Consider the following 21,553-nt stretch of genomic DNA (forward strand, 5'->3'; position numbering starts at 1 on the left):
GGTGCCCTTCGAAGGGGCTGCCTTCTGTACCTGCCCTTTTTGTTGCATTTAGTGTCCTCTATGGCTTGGGTATTGTTTTCCCAAAAGTAATGAATGCAGCTGTGGACTCTTCCCGTTTAAGAAGAAAAACTTAAATTATGCTTACCTGATCTGATAATTTTCTTTTCTTCTGACGGGAAGAGTCTACAGCCCCCCGCTCATGCTTTATCTATTAGGTGGCAGTATTTATTTTTCATCCTGATATTTCTCCTACTGTTCCTTGTTCCCTTGACAGAATGACTGGGGGATGAGGGAAGTGGGGGAAGTGTTTGGGGGGCTTTTGGCTGGGGTGTTTTTGCCTCCTCCTGGTGGCCAGGTTCTTAATTCCCAAAAGTAATGAATGCAGATGTGGACTCTTCCCATCAGAAGAAAAGAAAATTATCAGGTAAGCATAATTTAAGTTTTTAAGAGACATCTCTACTTTGTTATCTTGGTGTCCTTTGTTCAAAAGCATAATTCAGCTCAGGAGCAGCAGTACTGGGTTCTAGCTGATGATTGGTGGCTACACACATATTCCTCTTGTTATTGGCTCACCAGATAGGTTAGCTCGTTTTAGGGATGCACCGAAATTTTGGCCGCAGAAACTTTTAAGCCGAATATGGCATTTTCGGTTATTTCGTATTTCTTTTTTTTTGCCTGTTGTTTTCGTTAAAATTATTGTGTAGCATATTTCAAATTTGATGCTAGTTTAGAGCTGCTGTTTGAGTTCATTACTTGACTTACGGTTTTGCATATAATAATAGTTTTCTAGGACTATACTTTATTTGGATAATTGGTAAAATAAAAATTGTTAAATCTGATTCTGTAATACAGAATAATACAGTATATTGATATTTAATATTGTTTTAAGTAAGGATGCAGAAACATTTTGGCCGAAAATGGCATTGTGTTTTTTTGGTTTAGTGTTTTGCCTTTTTTTTTGCCTTGGTAAAATTACTGTGTGCATATTATTGTGTTAAGATATTTTTGTCCAATTTTAGTGTGTTACGTTCAATAAAAGTGTGGTTATTTTATTTTATCGGCTTGCAGTTTTTCAATTCAGATTCATTCATTAAATACTCCAATTATGCAAAAAAATCAAACAAAAAAAAAAAATATATTTTAGAATAATTAGAAAAAAAATACATTTTCGTTTTTCGGCCAAGTGTATCCTGGATTTTCGGTTTCAGTCCAGTATTTCCATTTCGGTGCATCACTTGTAATGAGTAGAGCATTGCTGTTTGGGAGCAAACTAACTTTTTTGTTGTTGCAGGGGTTAAATATATAGTTATTTGTAAGCAACAGTCAATAATAAATGTTAAAACTCATAAGAGCATTTTCATTTTGCACGTTTGTTAATTTCAGTGTTTTTATAAATAACGGCTCATAAAGGAATGTTGTCAGATTATGCATTCAGGTCCTTGGTTACACTCAAAATCTACTTTTCTTCCTAAGATATGGGGAGTCCATGGGTTCATCTAATTACTGTTGAGAATATCACTCCTGGCCAGCAGGAGGCGGCAAAGGGCACCACAGACAAATTAAGTATCTCTCCGATAACCCACAACCCCCAGTCTTTCTCTTTGCCTTTAGTGCATTGAGGAAGTAAAATTTAGGTGTCTGATGAAAAATTGGATTTTGACTACAAGCAAGTTTTTAGGGTATAGCCGTATCCCACGTTAGTCTTTGCAGTCGAGCAGTAGTGGCTTTAAAGCATTTGGGAACTTGCAAAGTGGTGCTTGCTGCGTTTTCCTAACTTCCTAACAGTTGCTGCCCTAGTTTAGAAAGCCAGAGTGGGATACTCTGTTCTTTCCTTCTCAAGGGTCTCTGTGAGGAGATGTCCTCTCATACCTTGTAAGCTGTCATCCTGCCACACGGCCAGACTGCAGGTAAGTGCCTTTTTGTCTTCTGGGTATGGGAGACTGTGCATTACATTGGTTAAGCTGCAGTATTTTCTGGGACGTATATATCCTGTAGCTAGATATTGATAAAAGACAGGGAGCAGGCACTTAAATTTGACATGTTAGACAGCGTTTTTGCCTTAATGGTAATTCAGTTTAAACCTTTTTATTGGTTTCAGCTTGCAAGTTTTTAATGTCGGCACACTTGTACTATAAGTCTTGTTGTTCTCTATGTGGTTCATATCTCACACGCAGTATGTTAAGGGCACTGTTGTTATTGTGTAACGTTTCATGAACCTCTTATGTTATGGGTTGTTTTCCTTCTCTGTTTAATTGTTGGACCGCTGTGCCCTGTAGTCTTAAAGGCTATATTGGGTATATAGCTACCTTTTATGTATGAGACTTTATCTCTAAGTTTAATAACATGAATCGAGAGGGAGAATGCGATGATACAAGACAAGAGCGAATCGCTACTAGGTTAGTAGCAATTTCTAGTCACGCTTACCTGTTTTTGAGTACATCCTTTTTAGGATTTAGTCTTTGTCCGCCATTATTTATTTATCAGGGCAGGAAGAGATAGGGAGGGAAGAAGCGCGCGCTTGTAGTTGCCACCTTTTCCAGTCAGCGGGTCATGTGATTCTCTTCTCCGCTGTTGAGTATAGTGGTGTTAATTCGGCAACAGATTCAAAGTACGTCTCTAGAATATCGTTCTGACATTCTGCTTTCTGCAGTTTAGGGATCGGCAGCAGATCTGCCAAGCTTCTGGTCAGTCAGAAATGCCTTTGTCGAATGTTTCCACAGTTCATTATTGTTTAAATAAATCATTTTTAATCAACTGCAGATTCGTTTTAAGAATCCTATGTGTCTGTGGCGGTGCATTTGTCCTGTGACTCAATTACTGAGATTATTTTTCTTCTACAAAATTTTTTATTTAGTAGCAGATTTGCAATTAATTTAATTTTTAATTGTTTCTTATATGTATTGTTCTTAAAGTCAAAGTACATTACATATTCTTTTCCTTGGAAAATGCTAGAATTTATAGACTGGATGCATGTCTCTTATGTTTTGTAGCTCTATTGTTTTATTATGCTTTCTGTGCTGCTTGCCTAGCGTAACTTTTCTCAGTGAGAGATAAGTTATTGCTGCATTAGGTTAATGCTGTTCAGATGATGCCACCGCATTTTCCGAAAAATGTCCCAAGCCTCATTGGCGTCACAAACAGTGCCCTGCATTCCTCTCAGTCTTCTAGAGGTGTTTATTTTCTTGCAGAATTTCTTTTTGCTCAGGTATCCTTGTAATGTGTCATTTTCTGCTTTCCCTATGCTCATGGGAAATAGCAAGAGGATTATTAGAGATTCAGATAGTAAGGTTTCTGTTCCACCTGCTACTACACAGGCTTCCCTTCCTCATAAGTTTGATGAGGAGGATACGTTGGTAGCTTCTGAGGGTAAAACCTCAGATTCCGACAGTATAATTCCTTAATCTGATGCTGAAGATGTATGCTTGAACACCTTGTGTATTGTTAAAGGAGGTTATAGCTACTTGGACGACATTGATATCCCTGTCGTTCTCAACCGTTAGAAGTTTAGTAAACTTTATCCTTTCTAGAATGTTCCTTCCCTAGAGGTGTTTTGGAGTTTTTCACAGGCATAGGAGAAACTAGGAATACATTTCTCCTCGTTTCCAGTCCTTTTCAGGATCTTACTGTCGCTGACTCCATTTTAAAGCATGGTGCCTTAAGTAGAAAGGAGTATTCTACTATGACTTAGAAGAATGTCGATCCCTATAGAGGATAGTTGTATCTTTACGGATCTTTGATTAGGAAGCTGGAGGTTTATTTGCTCAATTAGGGTGATGCCTTGTCTAATTAGACTTGCTGTTTTAGCCCTCGAGACGAATCATTGCATGGGTGCTGGTCCGCTCTGGCTTGCATGGCTGTACTTGGGGATCCAAGGATTTGCTGGTTGCTTTTAGATTAGCTCTATTTGGTCATCTTAGAAGCCTACCTGTGGCTTAGTGGTACAGCCTAGGCTTTATGTCACTGCTGATGGAGGTTCATATTTGGAATATTTTTTATGTTTTCCTCCAAATCCAAGCTTCTGACAGAATTATCCTATGACTTACAGGTGGGAAGAGGTCTTTTCCGCCACAAGTCATGAGGAATATACTACGGATAGTCTTTCTTCCTTCTTACTGCGGGGACGGTCGATTCTTTAAAATCCCAACCATTTTGGGTTCCAGGAGTGCTAGTTCCAGTAAAGTAAATGGGTCTAGGTAGTTATCTCATGTTTATCAGAGTACACTCCTTTAAGAAGTGTCCATTCTACCTTGATTCAGGAGGGTCTGTTCATAACGAACATAGACCTGAAGGATATGTCTTTTTCGTTCCCATTAGAGCTCTGCAATTATGTATATTTAGGATCAACTAAAATTTTTGAGTTTGTCATCCTAGGAAGACTCTGTTAGGTCTTGGAATGGAAAGGGTGCCCTCTTGAACATTGTATGGTTCAGGTGTCATCTTTCTTTCGAGCAACTCTTTTTCAAGGGATCTTGTCCTGTTTACACTTCCTTGGAGGGGATGTGAAGCTGGGGAACAGTTCCCTGGTTCCCCCTTCAAGGGTGTTTCTTTTTAAGAACCTTAAAAAGATTCTCTATTTATGAGAATATTTCTTTCAGAGGTCAGATAATCAAGGATTTCTCCCTCTTACCTCCCTTTTCAGTCTACTGTTCAGCCCACAACTAGCTCTTGTGGTCCGTTGATAACTTAGATATCTTGTAACCAGAGGTTTGGGAGTTTGAATTCAGCTGTAGCTGATTTTCCATTCTCTTTCCAGTGGCTTAATGTTTGGAGGTTATTGGTTGAGGGTTGTCATCCTTTTTCTCGAGTCCATTTGAGAGCTCTGCAGTTTTGCATGCTCAGTCAATGGAGCAGTGACCATTCGAATCTCTCTCGGGATAGATCTGGTTGAGCCTTATGTTATTTTCTGGAGTATCTGTCTTAGGGCGCATGTTCTGGGGAAATTCCTGGGTGATTGTTAACTCGGACACCAGCCTGTTGGACTGGGGAGCAGTCTGGAATTGTTTAAGGCTCTAGGATTTTGGACCCAAGAGGAGTCTGTTCTCCCCATTAAAATCTTGTAGTGGAGAGCGTTTTTTTTTTTTTATGCTCTGAGGGCTTGTACTCAGTTGTCTTTAGCCGGTTTATCAGGTTCCAGTCGGACAATGTCAACTCACGGCTCGGGAGGAACTCTGGATTCCTTAGCCATGTCCGAGGTGACTCGGTTTGGTCTGTGGGTGGTGGCTCACAATAACTGTCTATTTACATCCACATTCTAGGAGTGGACATCTGGGAAGAGGACTTCCTGAGTAGACAGATTTTTCATCGGGGAGTGAGTTCTCCATTTGGAGTTGTTCTCCAGTTTAACCCCCAAATGGGGGGGGGGGGGGGCTGGAGTTGGATTGTTGGCGTTTCAGCAGAACACAAAGCTTCCAAGGTACGGTTCATGGTCAAGGATTTGAAGGCCGCTCTGATAGATGCTCTAGCGGTTCCTTGGGTTTTCAGGCTTGCATACCTGTTTCCTCCGTTTGCTCTCTTTCCACGAGTCATTGCTCGTATCAAGCAGGAGAGAGCTTTGGTGATTCTAATAGCTCCTGCGTGGCCTCGCAGGATATGGTATGCAGATCTAGTGGAGATGTCATCTCTCCCACTGTGGAAACTTCCTCTAAGGAAGGACCTTCTGATTCAGGGTCCCTTCATCCAAATCGTCTCTCTGAAGCTGTCTGCTTGGAGATTGAATGCTTAATTCCTATCTAAGCGTGGTTTTTATGAGTTGGTCATTGTGACCATAATTCAGACTTGCAAGCCTGTTACTAGGAAGATTTTCCATAAGATACAGCGTTAATATCTTTATTGGTGTAAATATAAGGGTTACTCTTGGAGTAGAGTTAGGATCCTTAGGATTTTCTTTTCTCCAGGAAGGTCTGGAGAAGGGCTTATCAGTTAGTACCCTGAAGGGTCAAATTTCTGTCTTAACTTTTTTGTTACATTACCGTTTGGCAGACGTGCCAGACGTCCAATCTTTTTGTCAGGCCTTGGTCAGAATCAGGCCTGTATTTAAGTCTGTTTCTCCTCCTTGGAGCCTTAATCTTGTTCTTAGAATTTTCCTACTGTCTCTGATCCGGGACATTCCTTAAGATATTAAGTTATCTTGGAAGTTTTTATTTATTTTGGTTATCTCTTCTGCTTGAAGAGTCTCTGAACTCTCAGCTTTGCAGTATGATTCGCCTTATCTTATTTTTCATGCTGATAAGGCGTTTTTTTCCTAAGGTTGTTTCTAATAAGAATATTAATCAGGAGATTGTTGTTTGATCTCTGTCCTAAGCCTTCTTCTTACAAAGAACGTCTTTTGCACAATTTGGATGTTGTGCGTGCTCTTCAATTCTATCTGGAGGCGACTAAGGATTTTCGCCAATCCTCTGCTCTTTTTGTCTGTTTCTCCGGGAAACTTAAAGGACAGAAAGCTTCTGTTTCTATTTTTTCTTCTTGGTTGCAAAGTGTTATTCATCTTGCATATAAGTCTGCTGGTAAGCAACATCCTAAGAGAATTACTGTTTATTTCATGAGCTGTTTCCTCTTCTTTCAAAAAATGACACTTCTATGGAACATATTTGCAAGGCTGCAACTTGGTCTTCCTTGCAAACGTTTTCCAAATTTTATACTTTGCCTCGGCCGAGGCTGCCTTTGGGAGAAAGGTTCTTCAAGCGGTGGTGCCTTCTGTTTAGGTCTTCTTGTTTTGTCTCTCCCTATTCATCTGTGTCCTCTAGCTTGGGTATTGGTTCCCAACAGTAATTAGATGAACCTGTGGACTCACCATATCTTAGGAAGAAAACAAAATTTATGCTTACCTGATAAATGTATTTCTTCCAGATATGGTGAGTCCACGGACCCGCCCTTTTGTTTTCAAGACAGTTATTTTTGTCTAAACCTCAGACACCTGTTACACTTTTTTTCTCCATTTCCTTTTGGTCGAATGACTGAGGGTTGTGGGTAAGGGAGTGATACTTAACAATTTGTGGTGCTCTTTGCCTCCTCCTGCTGGCCAGGAGTGATATTCCGAACAGTAATTAGATGAACCTGTGGACTCACCATATCTGGAAGAAATACATTTATCAGGTAAGCATAAATTTTGTTATTTTGCATTCTTAGACAGCCATTATAGTGTGAAATAATGCATTCTCTAATCTGTTAGACAATGTAAATGTGTCACTAGTGACCCTGCAAGTCTATGTTTAACCCCCGCAAGGCTGATTGGCCGATGACTGTCACATCATACAGGGGGAGGGGAAATTGGATTAAATTTGACATTTGCCAGCAAATATTCTACGCTCTTTTCCATTTTAAAGTAAGTGCTATAACACTGCCTTTTAATTGTGAATTTGTCAATTACTCAATTCTACTGTATTTAATGGAACTTTAAAAACATAGTTAAAGTACCACTGAGGAGACGCAGATAACTGTGGAAGCAGCAATCAGAAGCAAAAATTATGCAACTCCCACTGCTTATTAGGTTGGTGGCTCCCAAGCAGTACTTTAACTATGCATTTAACCCGTTTGCAGGGATTAATTACATAGACTTGCAGGGTTGCTAGTAGAGATATGCATTTGTGAACTTCGTCAGTTAACAAATGCTGAAAATGGCAGCTGTAAGCCACATTATCTGCAATTTTCGGAGCCGAATTTATTCTTGTGAAAGTGCAACACACTAAGATCTTTGCAACTCCAGATCGTGTGTTGCACTTTCACAATAATAAATCCGGCTCTGAAAATGGCCAAATGCAGCTTGCGGCCAAATTCTTTGGTATTCGTCAACAATGAAACAGTGGTAGCTTTGCTTATCAGCCAATGAGCAATCAGTCCAGGTCCAGATGTGCACAGACATGCACTTTTGTTTCAAAATCAACAGTTTTAACTTAATTGTAAAGTGCAATATACCTATTTTCTTATCTTTATAGCAAATCCATGGCGTTTGGGCACAAGATGTTGCTGATGGGACTTGTGTTGCAGTGAACAACAAATACAGATTAATTTCTTTTGGCTGTGGAAAGTAAGTAAGGCTATTTGCTTACTGTAGATACAAGTTAAAGTTACTTTATAGTAAAAACACTACATGCTGTCATTCGTTTATTTTATTACTTTTGTCTCTGCAACGCAACCAGTCACATGACACAGCTGTGCAACTAGCAGTTTATGCTCAGGACCATCAGTTCTCTTTTGCTCCCAAGCTGTACTTTAACTATGTGTTAAAACCCAAGTTGATGTTCGATAGTGATAAAATGACATGCTCTAACAAATTGCAGCATATACATTTTTTCACTTAAATGATCCTTTAAAGGGACAGTGTACACTAAAAAATTGGTTAATGTGTTTCCAATTATGTGTTATACCAGCTGCAGAGTTTAAAATGTATGAGACAGTGTTCCCTTATGTATATGAAATAACTTTCTGCTAACTGTAACCACAACCCAATATAGTGGGCTGATCTTGTAGCTAGAAAATAACCTCATTATGTTGTCTAATTATTTACACAAAGTCCTCCTTATCTTTATTACTGTTTACTCAAAGGCCAGTACTTGGAGAGAACAATGGGAAATTAACATTTTAGTATCTCATTCACAGACCACCACTATGAGCATTATTTTATCTAAATAGTCTTGTTTACACTGTTTTTTATGTAACCAGACCTGTTCAGTATGGGTGGGGATACAACCGGCAAAGCTATTTCAAATGAAAAAAATTAAAGTGTAGGAGCTATTTGTAAACAATTTAATACACTCCAGTAGGTAAAAAAGAAAATTGGAACACATTAAAAGGGTACATTGTCCCTTTAAGGTTTTTGAAAGTTTGATCACAATGTAGTTAATTCCACTCCTTGAAGATATGCATATTATAGGCGCATAAGTCTAAGTTCAGTTTAATCTACTTTAATGTTTAATCATGATAAACTTACATCTGATATCCCCTTGCATACTTTCGCTAGATTCAACTGCACTCTCCAGCGTTTTCCGCTGCCCTCTAAATGTAAATTACTTTATCAGATCTGGACTGGCTGCAAGATTGAAGTTGAAACCTGAAATAGGAGTCATTTTTTATAAGATCTCTATCTTATATCACAGTGAAAAGTAGCATAGTCCCTTCAGCAGTTTCTAGTAAAGTAAGATAAGTAGGTTTAATGTATTTAAGCATTAATGTCTAACACCTCTGCTGAACAGTTTCTATTGCTTTTGCTGGGACCATTTCTCTTGTTAAGTGTATCCAGTCCACGGATCATCCATTACTTATGGGATATTAACTCCTCCCCAACAGGAAGTGCAAGAGGATTCACCCAGCAGAGCTGCTATATAGCTCCTCCCCTAACTGCCATTACCAGTCATTCTCTTGCACCCAACAAATAGATAGGATGTGTGAGAGGACTGTGGTGATTATTCTTAGTTTCATACCTTCAATCAAAAGTTTGTTATTTTATAATAGCACCGGAGTGTGTTATTCCTTCTCTGGTAGAATTTGAAGAAGAATCTACCTGAGTTTTTCTATGATTTTAGCCGGAGTAGTTAAGATCATATTGCTGTTTCTCGGCCATCTGAGGAGAGGTAAACTTCAGATCAGGGGACAGCGGGCAGATTAATCTGCAAAGAGGTATGTAGCAGCTTATTATTTTCTGACAATGGAATTGATGAGAAAATACTGCCATACCGATATAATGTAAACTCAGCCTTAAATGCAGTAGCAGCAACTGGTATCAGGCTGTCATGTATGTATATTTTACACTTCAGTATTCTGGGGAATGGCACTTCACTGGAATTATACTGTATGCATAAAACTTTAGTCTAATTTGCAGGGACTAGCAACAGGCTTTTTAATACCACTCAATTTATTAATGTTAAACGTTTTTTGCTGGCATGTAAAATCGTTTAATTTTCTGAGGTACTGGGTGAAAAAATGTTTTGGGCACTATTTTTTTCCACTTGGCAGTCGTTTTATTTAATTTATGACAGTTTACTGATCTCTCTCACTGTTATGTGTGAGGGGGAGGGGCCTTTTTTGGTGCTTTTGCTACGCATCAAAAAATTCAGTCAGAAGTTTATTGTCTTCCCTGCATGATCCGGTTCATCTCTACAGAACTCAGGGGTCTTCAAAACTTGTTTTGAGGGAGGTAATCACTCACAGCAGAGCTGTGAGATTGTAGTTGACTGTGATAAAAAAACGTTTATTTCTGTATTTTTTTTTTTTTCTGCTATCAGGGTTAGTTATCCTTTGCTAATGGGAGCAATCCTTTGCTAAAATTGTGTTTTTTACAAAGATTTGATGCTATAACTTTTCAGTTTATTAATTTTCAACTGTCATAACTTTTTCTGTGCTTCTTATAGGCACAGTACGTTTTCATATTATAGTAAATTACTTGAAAAGTATTTCCAAGTTGCTAGTTTATTTGCTAGTGTGTTAAACATGTCTGATTCAGAGGAAGATATCTGTGCTATATGTGCTAAAGCCAAAGTGGAGCCCAATAGAAATTTATGTACTAACTGTATTGATGCTACTTTAAATAAAAGTCAATCTGTACAAATTGAACATATTTCACCAAACAACGAGGGGAGAGTTATGCCGACTAACTCGCCTCACGTGTCAGTACCTGCATCTCCCGCTCGGGAGGTGCGTGATATTGTAGCGCCGAGTACATCTGGGCGGCCATTACAAATCACATTACAGGATATGGCTACTGTTATGACTGAAGTTTTGGCTAAATTACCAGAACTAAGAGGTAAGCGTGATCACTCTGCGGTGAGAACAGAGTGCGCTGATAATATTAGGGCCATGTCAGACACTGCGTCACAATTTGCAGTACATGAGGACGGAGAGCTTCATTCTGCGGGTGACGGTTCTGATCCAAACAAACTGGATTCAGATATTTCAAATTTTAAATTTAAGCTGGAAAACCTCCGTGTATTACTAGGGGAGGTGTTAGCGGCTCTGAATGATTGTAACACAGTTGCAATACCAGAGAAAATGTGTAGGTTGGATAAATATTTTGCGGTACCGGCGAGTACTGACGTTTTTCCTATACCTAAGAGACTTACTGAAATTGTTACTAAGGAGTGGGATAGACCCGGTGTGCCGTTCTCACCCCCTCCGATATTTAGAAAGATGTTTCCAATAGACGCCACCACACGGGACTTATGGCAAACGGTCCCTAAGGTGGAGGGAGCAGTTTCTACTTTAGCTAAGCGTACCACTATCCCGGTGGAGGATAGCTGTGCCTTTTCAGATCCAATGGATAAAAAGTTAGAGGGTTACCTTAAGAAAATGTTTGTTCAACAAGGTTTTATATTGCAACCTCTTGCATGCATTGCGCCTGTCACGGCTGCAGCAGCATTTTGGTTTGAGTCTCTGGAAGAGACACTTGAATCAGCTCCATTAGATGAGATTACACACAAGCTTAAAGCCCTTAAGTTAGCTAACTCATTTATTTCAGATGCCGTAGTACATTTAACTAAACTTACGGCTAAGAATTCCGGATTCGCCATTCAGGCACGCAGAGCACTGTGGCTAAAATCCTGGTCAGCTGACGTTACTTCTAAATCTAAATTGCTTAATATACCTTTCAAAGGGCAGACCTTATTCGGGCCCGGGTTGAAAGAAATTATCGCTGACATTACAGGAGGTAAAGGCCATGCCCTGCCTCAAGACAGAGCCAAACCTAAGGCTAGACAGTCTAATTTTCGCTCCTTTCGTAATTTCAAAGCAGGAGCAGCATCAACTTCCTCTGCACCAAAACAGGAAGGAGCTGTTGCTCGCTACAGACAAGGCTGGAGACCTAACCAGTCCTGGAACAAGGGCAAGCAGGCCAGGAAACCTGCTGCTGCCCCTAAGACAGCATGTATCGAGGGCCCCCGATCCGGGAACGGATCTAGTGGGGGGCAGACTTTCTCTCTTCGCCCAGGCTTGGGCAAGAGATGTCCAGGATCCCTGGGCGTTAGAGATCATATCTCAGGGATACCTTCTAGACTTCAAATTCTCTCCCCCAAGAGGGAGATTTCATCTGTCAAGGTTGTCAACAAACCAAATAAAGAAAGAGGCGTTTCTACGCTGCGTACAAGATCTTTTATTAATGGGAGTGATCCATCCGGTTCTGCGGTCGGAACAAGGACAAGGGTTTTACTCAAATCTGTTTGTGGTTCCCAAAAAAGAGGGAACTTTCAGGCCAATCTTGGATTTAAAGATCCTAAACAAATTCCTAAGAGTTCCATCGTTCAAAATGGAAACTATTCGGACAATTTTACCCATGATCCAAAAGGGTCAGTACATGACCACAGTGGATTTAAAGGATGCTTACCTTCACATACCGATTCACAAAGATCATTACCGGTATCTAAGGTTTGCCTTTCTAGACAGGCATTACCAGTTTGTAGCTCTTCCATTCGGATTGGCTACGGCTCCGAGAATCTTCACAAAGGTTCTGGGTGCTCTTCTGGCGCTACTAAGACCGCGAGGAATTGCGGTAGCTCCGTACCTAGACGACATTCTGATACAAGCTTCAAGCTTTCAAACTGCCAAGTCTCATACAGAGTTAGTACTGGCATTTCTAAGGTCGCATGGATGGAAGGTGAACGAAAAGAAGAGTTCTCTCTTTCCACTCACAAGAGTTCCCTTCTTGGGGACTCTTATAGATTCTGTAGAAATGAAGATTTACCTGACAGAAGACAGGTTAACAAAGCTTCAAAATGCATGCCGTGTCCTTCATTCCATTCAACACCCGTCAGTAGCTCAATGCATGGAGGTGATCGGCTTAATGGTAGCAGCAATGGACATAGTACCCTTTGCACGTCTACATCTCAGACCGCTGCAATTGTGCATGCTAAGTCAGTGGAATGGGGATTACTCAGACTTGTCCCCTACTCTGAATCTGGATCAAGAGACCAGAAATTCTCTTCTATGGTGCCTTTCTCGGCCACATCTGTCCAGGGGGATGCCATTCAGCAGGCCGGACTGGACAATTGTAACAACAGACGCCAGCCTACTAGGTTGGGGCGCTGTCTGGAATTCTCTGAAGGCTCAGGGACAATGGAATCAGGAGGAGAGTCTCCTACCAATAAACATTCTGGAATTGAGAGCAGTTCTCAATGCCCTTCTGGCTTGGCCCCAGTTAACTACTCGGGGGTTCATCAGGTTTCAGTCGGACAACATCACGACTGTAGCTTACATCAACCACCAGGGAGGGACAAGAAGCTCCCTAGCAATGATGGAAGTATCAAAGATAATTCGCTGGGCAGAGTCTCACTCTTGCCACCTGTCAGCAATCCACATCCCGGGAGTGGAGAACTGGGAGGCGGATTTCTTAAGTCGTCAGACTTTTCATCCGGGGGAGTGGGAACTTCATCCGGAGGTCTTTGCCCAAATACTTCGACGTTGGGGCAAACCAGAGATAGATCTCATGGCGTCTCGACAGAACGCCAAGCTTCCTCGTTACGGGTCCAGATCCAGGGATCCGGGAGCGGTTCTGATAGATGCTTTGACAGCACCTTGGACCTTCGGGATGGCTTATGTGTTTCCACCCTTCCCGATGATTCCTCGATTGATTGACAGAATCAAACAGGAGAGAGCATCAGTGATTCTAATAGCGCCTGCATGGCCACGCAGGACTTGGTATGCAGATCTAGTGGACATGTCATCCTGTCCACCTTGGTCGCTACCTCTGAAACAGGACCTTCTGATCCAGGGTCCCTTCAAACATCAAAATCTAATTTCTCTGAAGCTGACTGCTTGGAAATTGAACGCTTGATTTTATCAAAACGTGTTTTTTCTGAGTCAGTTATTGATACCTTAATACAGGCTAGGAAGCCTGTTACCAGAAAGATTTACCATAAGATATGGCGCAAATACTTATATTGGTGCGAATCCAAGAGTTACTCATGGAGTAAGGTTAGGATTCCGAGGATATTGTCTTTTCTACAAGAAGGTTTAGAAAAGGGTTTATCCGCTAGTTCCTTAAAGGGACAGATTTCAGCTCTGTCCATTCTTTTACACAAACGTCTGTCAGAAGTTCCGGACGTTCAAGCTTTTTGTCAGGCTTTAGCTAGGATCAAGCCTGTGTTTAAAACTGTTGCTCCACCATGGAGTTTGAACTTAGTTCTTAATGTTTTTCAGGGGGTTCCGTTTGAACCCCTTCATTCCATTGATATCAAGTTGTTATCTTGGAAAGTTCTGTTTTTAATGGCGATTTCCTCGGCTCGAAGAGTCTCTGAGTTATCTGCCTTACATTGTGATTCTCCTTATCTGATTTTTCATTCAGACAAGGTAGTTCTGCGTACTAAACCTGGGTTCCTACCTAAGGTGGTCACTAACAGGAATATCAATCAAGAGATTGTGGTTACATCTTTGTGTCCTAATCCTTCTTCGAAAAAGGAACGTCTGCTACACAATCTAGATGTAGTCCGTGCCCTGAAATTTTATCTACAGGCAACTAAGGATTTTCGACAAACGTCTTCCCTGTTTGTCGTTTATTCTGGTCAGAGGAGAGATCAAAAAGCTTCGGCTACCTCTCTCTCCTTTTGGCTTCGTAGCATAATACGGTTAGCCTATGAGACTGCTGGACAGCAGCCTCCTGAAAGAATTACAGCACATTCTACTAGAGCTGTGGCTTCCACTTGGGCCTTTAAGAATGAGGCTTCTGTTGAACAGATTTGCAAGGCTGCAACTTGGTCTTCTCTTCATACTTTTTCCAAATTTTACAAATTTGACACTTTTGCTTCTTCGGAGGCTGTTTTTGGGAGAAAGGTTCTTCAGGCAGTGGTTCCTTCCGTATAAAGAGCCTGCCTGTCCCTCCCGTCATCCGTGTACTTTAGCTTTGGTATTGGTATCCCATAAGTAATGGATGATCCGTGGACTGGATACACTTAACAAGAGAATACATAATTTATGCTTACCTGATAAATTTATTTCTCTTGTAGTGTATCCAGTCCACGGCCCACCCTGTCACTTTAAGGCAGGTAATTTTTCCATTAAACTACAGTCACCACTGTACCCTATGGTTTTCCTTTCTCTGCATGTTTTCGGTCGAATGACTGGTAATGGCAGTTAGGGGAGGAGCTATATAGCAGCTCTGCTGGGTGAATCCTCTTGCACTTCCTGTTGGGGAGGAGTTAATATCCCATAAGTAATGGATGATCCGTGGACTGGATACACTACAAGAGAAATAAATTTATCAGGTAAGCATAAATTATGTTTTTTAGCACTTTTATATATTTAAACTTCAAATTCTATACTTTTTTTTCCATGAATTACCTACACTAATCAATTGCCCTTTTTTAATCCGACTTGGCACTTTTACAGAACAATTTAATTTGCAGAAAAAGCATACAAAAGGCAAAATTCCACCATACAGAATGCCAAGAAAGTGAATATGAGTGGGAGTCTTCCTAAAATGTTTTAGATGAGCACTTTATGGCTCCACATAGGCCTAGGTTTATCAAAGCAATTTTCTTGTATTCCTACGTCAAAATATGTATGTAATATGTGGTCAAGATCTCCAATTTATCAAGCTATGGACTTATCTTTTTCCCATGGTGCCCGTGTATTTGCGACAGATCAATTTTACAGATTTTATACCTATACAAAGCCTAACCCAATCAGGTATTCCAAGTTATGCCGTGATATCTATAACTCGCGTCTAACAATCCACCCGTACAGCAAATGAGGATTGGCACCTTCTTTGTCGCAAACACAATAGAACACATTAGTCTTGATGTTTAGTCACCCTAGATAATTGTCGCCCTAGAAGTCAAAACTGCAGATCTATATGAAATTGTCTATTCAGAACCAAATTTATGTACATTACTATAAGAAACATAAAAAAACTTAAAGGGATACTAAACCTATTTTTTTTTTCTTCTTATATGATTCAACTAGCGTATGCAATTTTAAGCAACTTCCTAATTTACTCGTATTATCAATTTCTTTCATGTAATTGGCAAGAGTCCATGAGCTAGTGACGTATGGGATATACAATCCTACTAGGAGGGGCAAAGTTTCCCAAACCTCAAAATGCCTATAAATACACCCCTCACCACACCCACAATTCAATTTTACAAACTTTGCTTCTTATGGAGGTGGTGAAGTAAGTTTGTGCTAAGATTTCTACGTTGATATGCGCTTCTCAGCTATGGTTTGGCACTTTATGTATTTATATAAAGTTCTAACTATATGTATTGTACTTATATTTGCCATGATTCAGGTTTTCGGTATATTTCCTTTTGCAGATTGTCAGTTTCATATCTTGGAAATCTTTTTTTTTTTTTTTAAATGTATTTCTTACCTGGGGTATAGTCTCTTTTTTAAATTGACTGTCTTTTAAATTCGCAGGCAGAATTAGGCTCGCAAGGGCGCAAAGTTTGTTGCATCATTTTTGGCGCAAGATTTTTTGGGCAAAGTTACTTTCGTTGACACAAATTCATCATTTCCGGCGTCTTAGTTGACGCCGAGTCCTTCACAAGGTTGCGTCATCTATGACGCAAGTGTCTTTTTCAGATGTTTTTGGTGCCAAAAAATATTTTTTTTATTCTATTCAGAAGGCTTTGTCTGCTAATAAACGTAAAAGGTCTTTTAAAACTTCTCATAGAGTTGATGAAATTTCAAATGACGACAACATACTGATTTATCCTTCTCTGATGAGGATCTATCTGATTCAGAAGATCCTGCCTCAGATATTGACACTGACAAATCCTCTGGTTTATTTAAAATGGAGTATATTCGTTCTTTATTAAAAGAAGTGTTGATTACATTGGATATGGAGGAAACTAGTCCTCTTGATATTAAAACTAGTAAACATTTAAATTCTGTTTATAAACCGCCTGTGGTTATTGCAGAGGTTTTTCCAGTTCCTGGTGCTATTTATGATAGGATTTCTAAAGAATGGAATAGGCCTGGTGGTACTTTTATTCCTTCTTCAAGGTTTAAAAAATCGTATCCTTTGCCAGCAGTTAGATTGGAGTTTTGGGAAAAGATCCCCAAAGTTGATGGGGCTATCTCTACTCTTGCTAAACGTACTACTATTCCTACGGAAGATAGTACTTCTTTTAAAGATCCTTTAGATAGGAAACTTGAATCTTGTCTAAGGAAGACTTATTTATATTCAGGTCATCTTCTTAGGCCTGCAATTTCTTTGGCTGATGTTGCAGCTGCTTCAACATTTTGGTTGGAAACTTTAGGGCAACAAGTATCGGATCATGATTTGTCTAGCATTGTTAAGTTAATTCAACATGCTAATAATTTCATTTGTGATGCCATTTTTGATATCATCAAAATTTATGGTAGATATGTCTTTAGCTATTTTAGCTAGAAGAGCTTTGTGGCTCAAATGATTTCTAAGTCCAGATTGCTACCTATTTCTTTCCAAGGTAATAAATTATTTGGTTCTCAGTTGGATTCAATAATTTAAACTGTCACTGGGGAGAAGGGAGTTTTTTTTGCCTCAGGATAAAAAAACTAAGTGTAAATCTAAAGCTTCTAACCGTTTTCGTTCCTTTCGACATAATAAGGAACAGAAATCTAATCCTTACCCCAAAGGAATCTGTTTCCAATTGGAAGCCTTCCTCAAATTTGAATAAATCCAAGCCATTTAAGAGATCAAAGCCAGCCCCCAAGTCCGCATGAAGGTGCGGCCCTCATTCCAGCTCAGCTGGTAGGGGGCAGATTAAAATTTTTCAAAGATGTTTGGATCAATTCGGTCCAAAATCAATGGATTCAGAGTATTGTCTCTCAGGGGTACAGAATAGGATTCAGAGCAAGACCGCCTGTGAGAAGATTTTTTCTCTCACACATTCCAGCGAACCCAGTAAAGGCTCAGGCTTTCCTGAAGTGTGTTTCAGACCTGGAGTTATCAGGGGTAATCATGCCAGTTCCGTTTCAGGAACAGGGTCTGGGGTTTTATTCAAATCTATTCATTGTGCCAAAGAAAGAAAATTCATTCAAACCAGTTTTGGATCTAAAGATTTTGAATCAATATGTAAGAGTACCAACTTTCAAGATGGTGACTATAAGGACTATTCTGCCTTTTGTTCAGCAAGGGAATTATATGTCCACAATAGACTTACAGGATGCATAGCTTCATATTCCGATTCATCCGGATCACTATCAGTTCCTGAGATTCTCTTTTCTAGACAAGCATTACCATATGGTTGCTCTTCCTTTTGGCCTAGCGACAGCTCCAAGAATCTTTTCAAAGGTTCTCGGTGCCCTACTCTCTGTAATCTGAGAGCGGGGTATTGCGGTGTTTCCTTATTTGGAAGATATCTTGGTACTCGCTCAGTCTTTACATTCTGCAGAATCTCACACGAATCAACTAGTGTTGTTTCTTCAAAGACATGGTTGGAGGATCAATTTACCAAAAAGTTATTTGATTTCTCAGACAAAGGTAACCTTTTTAGGTTTCCAGATAGATTCAGTGTCCATGACTTTGTCTCTAACACGAGACGTTTGAAATTGGTTGCAGCCTGTCAGGACCTTCAGTCTCAGTCATTCCCTTCAGTAGCTATGTGCATGGAAGTTTTAGGTCTCATGACTGCAGCATCGGACGCAATCCCCTTTGCTCATTTTCATATGAGACCTTTGCAGCTTTGTATGCTGAACCAATGGTGCAGGTATTATACAAGGATATCACAATTAACATCCTTAAATCCCAATGTTCGACTTTCTCTGACTTGGTGGTTAGATCACCATCGTATAATTGTAGGGGCCTCTTTCGTTCGTCCAACCTGGACTGTGATCACATCAGATGCGAGTCTTTCAGGTTGGGGAGCTGTTTGGGGATCTCTAGCAGCACAAGGTGTTTGGAAATCTCAAGAGGCGAGATTACCTATCAGTATTTTGGAATTCTCAGGGCTCTTCAGTTTTGGCCTCTATTGAAGAGAGAACCGTTCATTTGTTTCAGACAGACAATATCACAACTGTGACATATGTCAATCATCAGGGTGGGACTCAGTCCTCAAGCTATGAAAGAAGTATCTCGGATACTTGTTTGGGCGGAAACCAGCTCCTGTCTAATTTCTGCGGTTCATATCCCAGGTATAGACAATTGGGAAGCAGATTATCTCAGTCGTCAGACTTTACATCCGGGAGAATGGTCTCTCCACCCAGATGTGTTTTCTCAAATTGTTCAAATGTGGGGGCTTCCAGAAATAGATCTGATGGCATCTCATCTAAACAAAAAACTTCACAGGTACCTGTCCAGGTCCAGGGATCCTCAGGCGGAAGCAGTGGATGCATTGACACTTCCTTGGTGTTATCAACCTGCTTATATTTTCCTGCCTCTAGTTCTTCCAAAAGTGATCTTCAAGATCATCATGGAGCAATAGTTTGTGCTGCTGGTGGCTCCAGCATAGTCTCACAGGTTTTGGTATGCAGATCTTGTTCGGATGTCCAGTTGCCAACCTTGGCCACTTCCATTAAGGCCAGACCTTCTATCTTAAGGTCTGGTTTTCCATCAGGATCTCAAATCATTAAATTTGAAGGTATGGAAATTGAACGCTTAGTGCTTAGTCATAGAGGTTTCTCTGACTCAGTGATTAATACTATGTTGCAGGCTCGTAAATCTGTTTCTAGAAAGATTTATTATCGAGTTTGGAAGACTTACATTTCATGGTGTTCTTCTCATAAATTCTCTTGGCACTCTTTTAGAATTCCTAGAATTTTACAGTTTCTTCAGGATGGTTTGGATAAAGGTTTGTCTGCAAGTTCCTTGAAAGGACAAATCTCTGCTCTTTCTGTTTTATTCCACAGGAAAATTGCTAAACTTCCTGATTTTCATTGTTTTGTATAGGCTTTGGTTCGCATCAAGCCTGTCATTTTAAATCAATCTCTCCTCCTTGGAGTCTTAATTTGGTTTTGAAGGCTTTACAGGCTCCTCCATTTGAGCCTATTCATTCTTTGGACATTAAACTACTTTCTTGGAAAGTGTTGTTCCTTTTGGCCATCTCTTCCGCTAGAAGAGTTTCTGAATTATCTGCTCTTTCTTGTGATTCTCCTTTTCTGATTTTTCATCAGGATAAGGCAGTTTTGTGGACTTCATTTAAATTCTTACCTAAGGCTGTGAATTCTAACAACATTAATAGATAAATTTTGTCCCTTCTGCGTATCCTATTCCTAAGAGTTCTATGAAGAGATCTTTACATTCTTTGGATGTGGTGAGAGCTCTGAAATATTATGTTGAAGCCACTAAAGATTTTAGGAAGACTTCTAGTCTATTAGTTATCTTTTCTGGTTCCAGGAAAGGTCAAAAGGCATCTGCCGTTTCTTTGGCATCGTGGTTAAAGCTTTTGATTCATCAAGCTTATTTGGAGTCGGGTAAAGCCCCGCCTCAAAAAATTACAGCTCATTCTTCTAGATCAGTTTCCACTTCTTGGGCTTTTAAGAATGAAGCGTCAGTTGATCAGATTTGCAAAGCAGCAACGTGGTCTTCTTTGCATACATTTACTAAATTCTACCATTTTGATGTATTTGCTTCTTCGGAAGCAGTTTTTGGTAGGAAAGTTCTTCAGGCAGCAGTTTCAGTTTGATTCTTCTGTTTATGATTTAAAGGGACAGTCAACCTTGACAATAATGTGTTCCCTATCATTAGTTTGGTCCTTAATATGGTCTCCTACCTGTGTCCCAGTACGCTGCTCAGAACAGTCTGAATGTTATTTTCATACGATTGCCGAGGTTTGCCGTTTGAAAATGGCCCCCCAACTCCTCCTACCGCCGTCTTCTTCATTCTCAGGCCTCTTCGTTTTCTGTTTTTCAAATTTCGTGCCTGTGTACGTTTATGACGTTGATTACGTCACCACGTTGTGCGCCTATTAACTGCGCACACCGGAAGTGTTGGGGAGCTTTTTAAAGCTTGCACCATCAGAAGCCAGCCAGATTGATTCGAGATCGCATTGCCCTGAGACTATAGCAGAAGGAATAAACATTTGGCACAGAACTTTTCAAAATTAAAACCAGGCGATCATTTTAGAATACACAGACTACACAACACTCCCCCCCCCCCCACCCAATTATTAAAAAAAAAAAAAAAATTAAAGAAAGAGCCCTCAATTGCTCAAAGCGTTCAGAGGACGTTGGCATCTGTAGAATAAAACTAAGGCCAAAAATGACTAAACAGCAAATGAGGAAAAACATACAAACTGCACAGAAACAAAGTTTATTTTACATGCAATAAAAAAGTCAGTTCAATTACTTGTGGTCTAAATATAACAACACAGGATGACTAGAGTTTATTTTAGTAGATCAAAACGGCACAGTGGAAAATCTATTGCAATCACCTTTTTTCCCTCTTTTGCCAGATAAACAAGATAAAAAATAAATAAAATAAATCTCAGCTGTCAGTATGGAAAGGTTTACCCATATGTCTAGGTCATAACTGTGAGTGTAGAGTCATTATTGCACATAGGTGTGAGTGTTTAGGACAATATTGCGCATACTTTGACATTGCTGTGCAGGCTATTCAGCACACGGGGAGGACCCAAAGCAGTATTGTTATTATTATAATCCGTTGTTTACACAGAGCTGTGGCAAGTGCGAGGTACAAATTGTTCCCTAGGAACTA

At 40.1% G+C, this 21,553-nt stretch overlaps 1 protein-coding gene across 2 annotated transcripts in view; it reads left to right on the plus strand.

The window, feature by feature from the left end:
* RIC1 (RIC1 homolog, RAB6A GEF complex partner 1) overlaps positions 1–21,553 on the plus strand; it is a 514,431-nt gene that overhangs the window by 374,303 nt on the left and 118,575 nt on the right. For both annotated transcript variants that reach the window (XM_053702556.1, XM_053702557.1), the window contains exon 7: positions 7,932–8,023. In XM_053702556.1, the coding sequence (XP_053558531.1) occupies positions 7,932–8,023 (92 nt within the window). The remainder of the gene's footprint in view (positions 1–7,931; positions 8,024–21,553) is intronic.

Source organism: Bombina bombina, chromosome 2, assembly GCF_027579735.1.
Source record: "Bombina bombina isolate aBomBom1 chromosome 2, aBomBom1.pri, whole genome shotgun sequence".
NCBI lineage: Eukaryota > Metazoa > Chordata > Amphibia > Anura > Bombinatoridae > Bombina > Bombina bombina.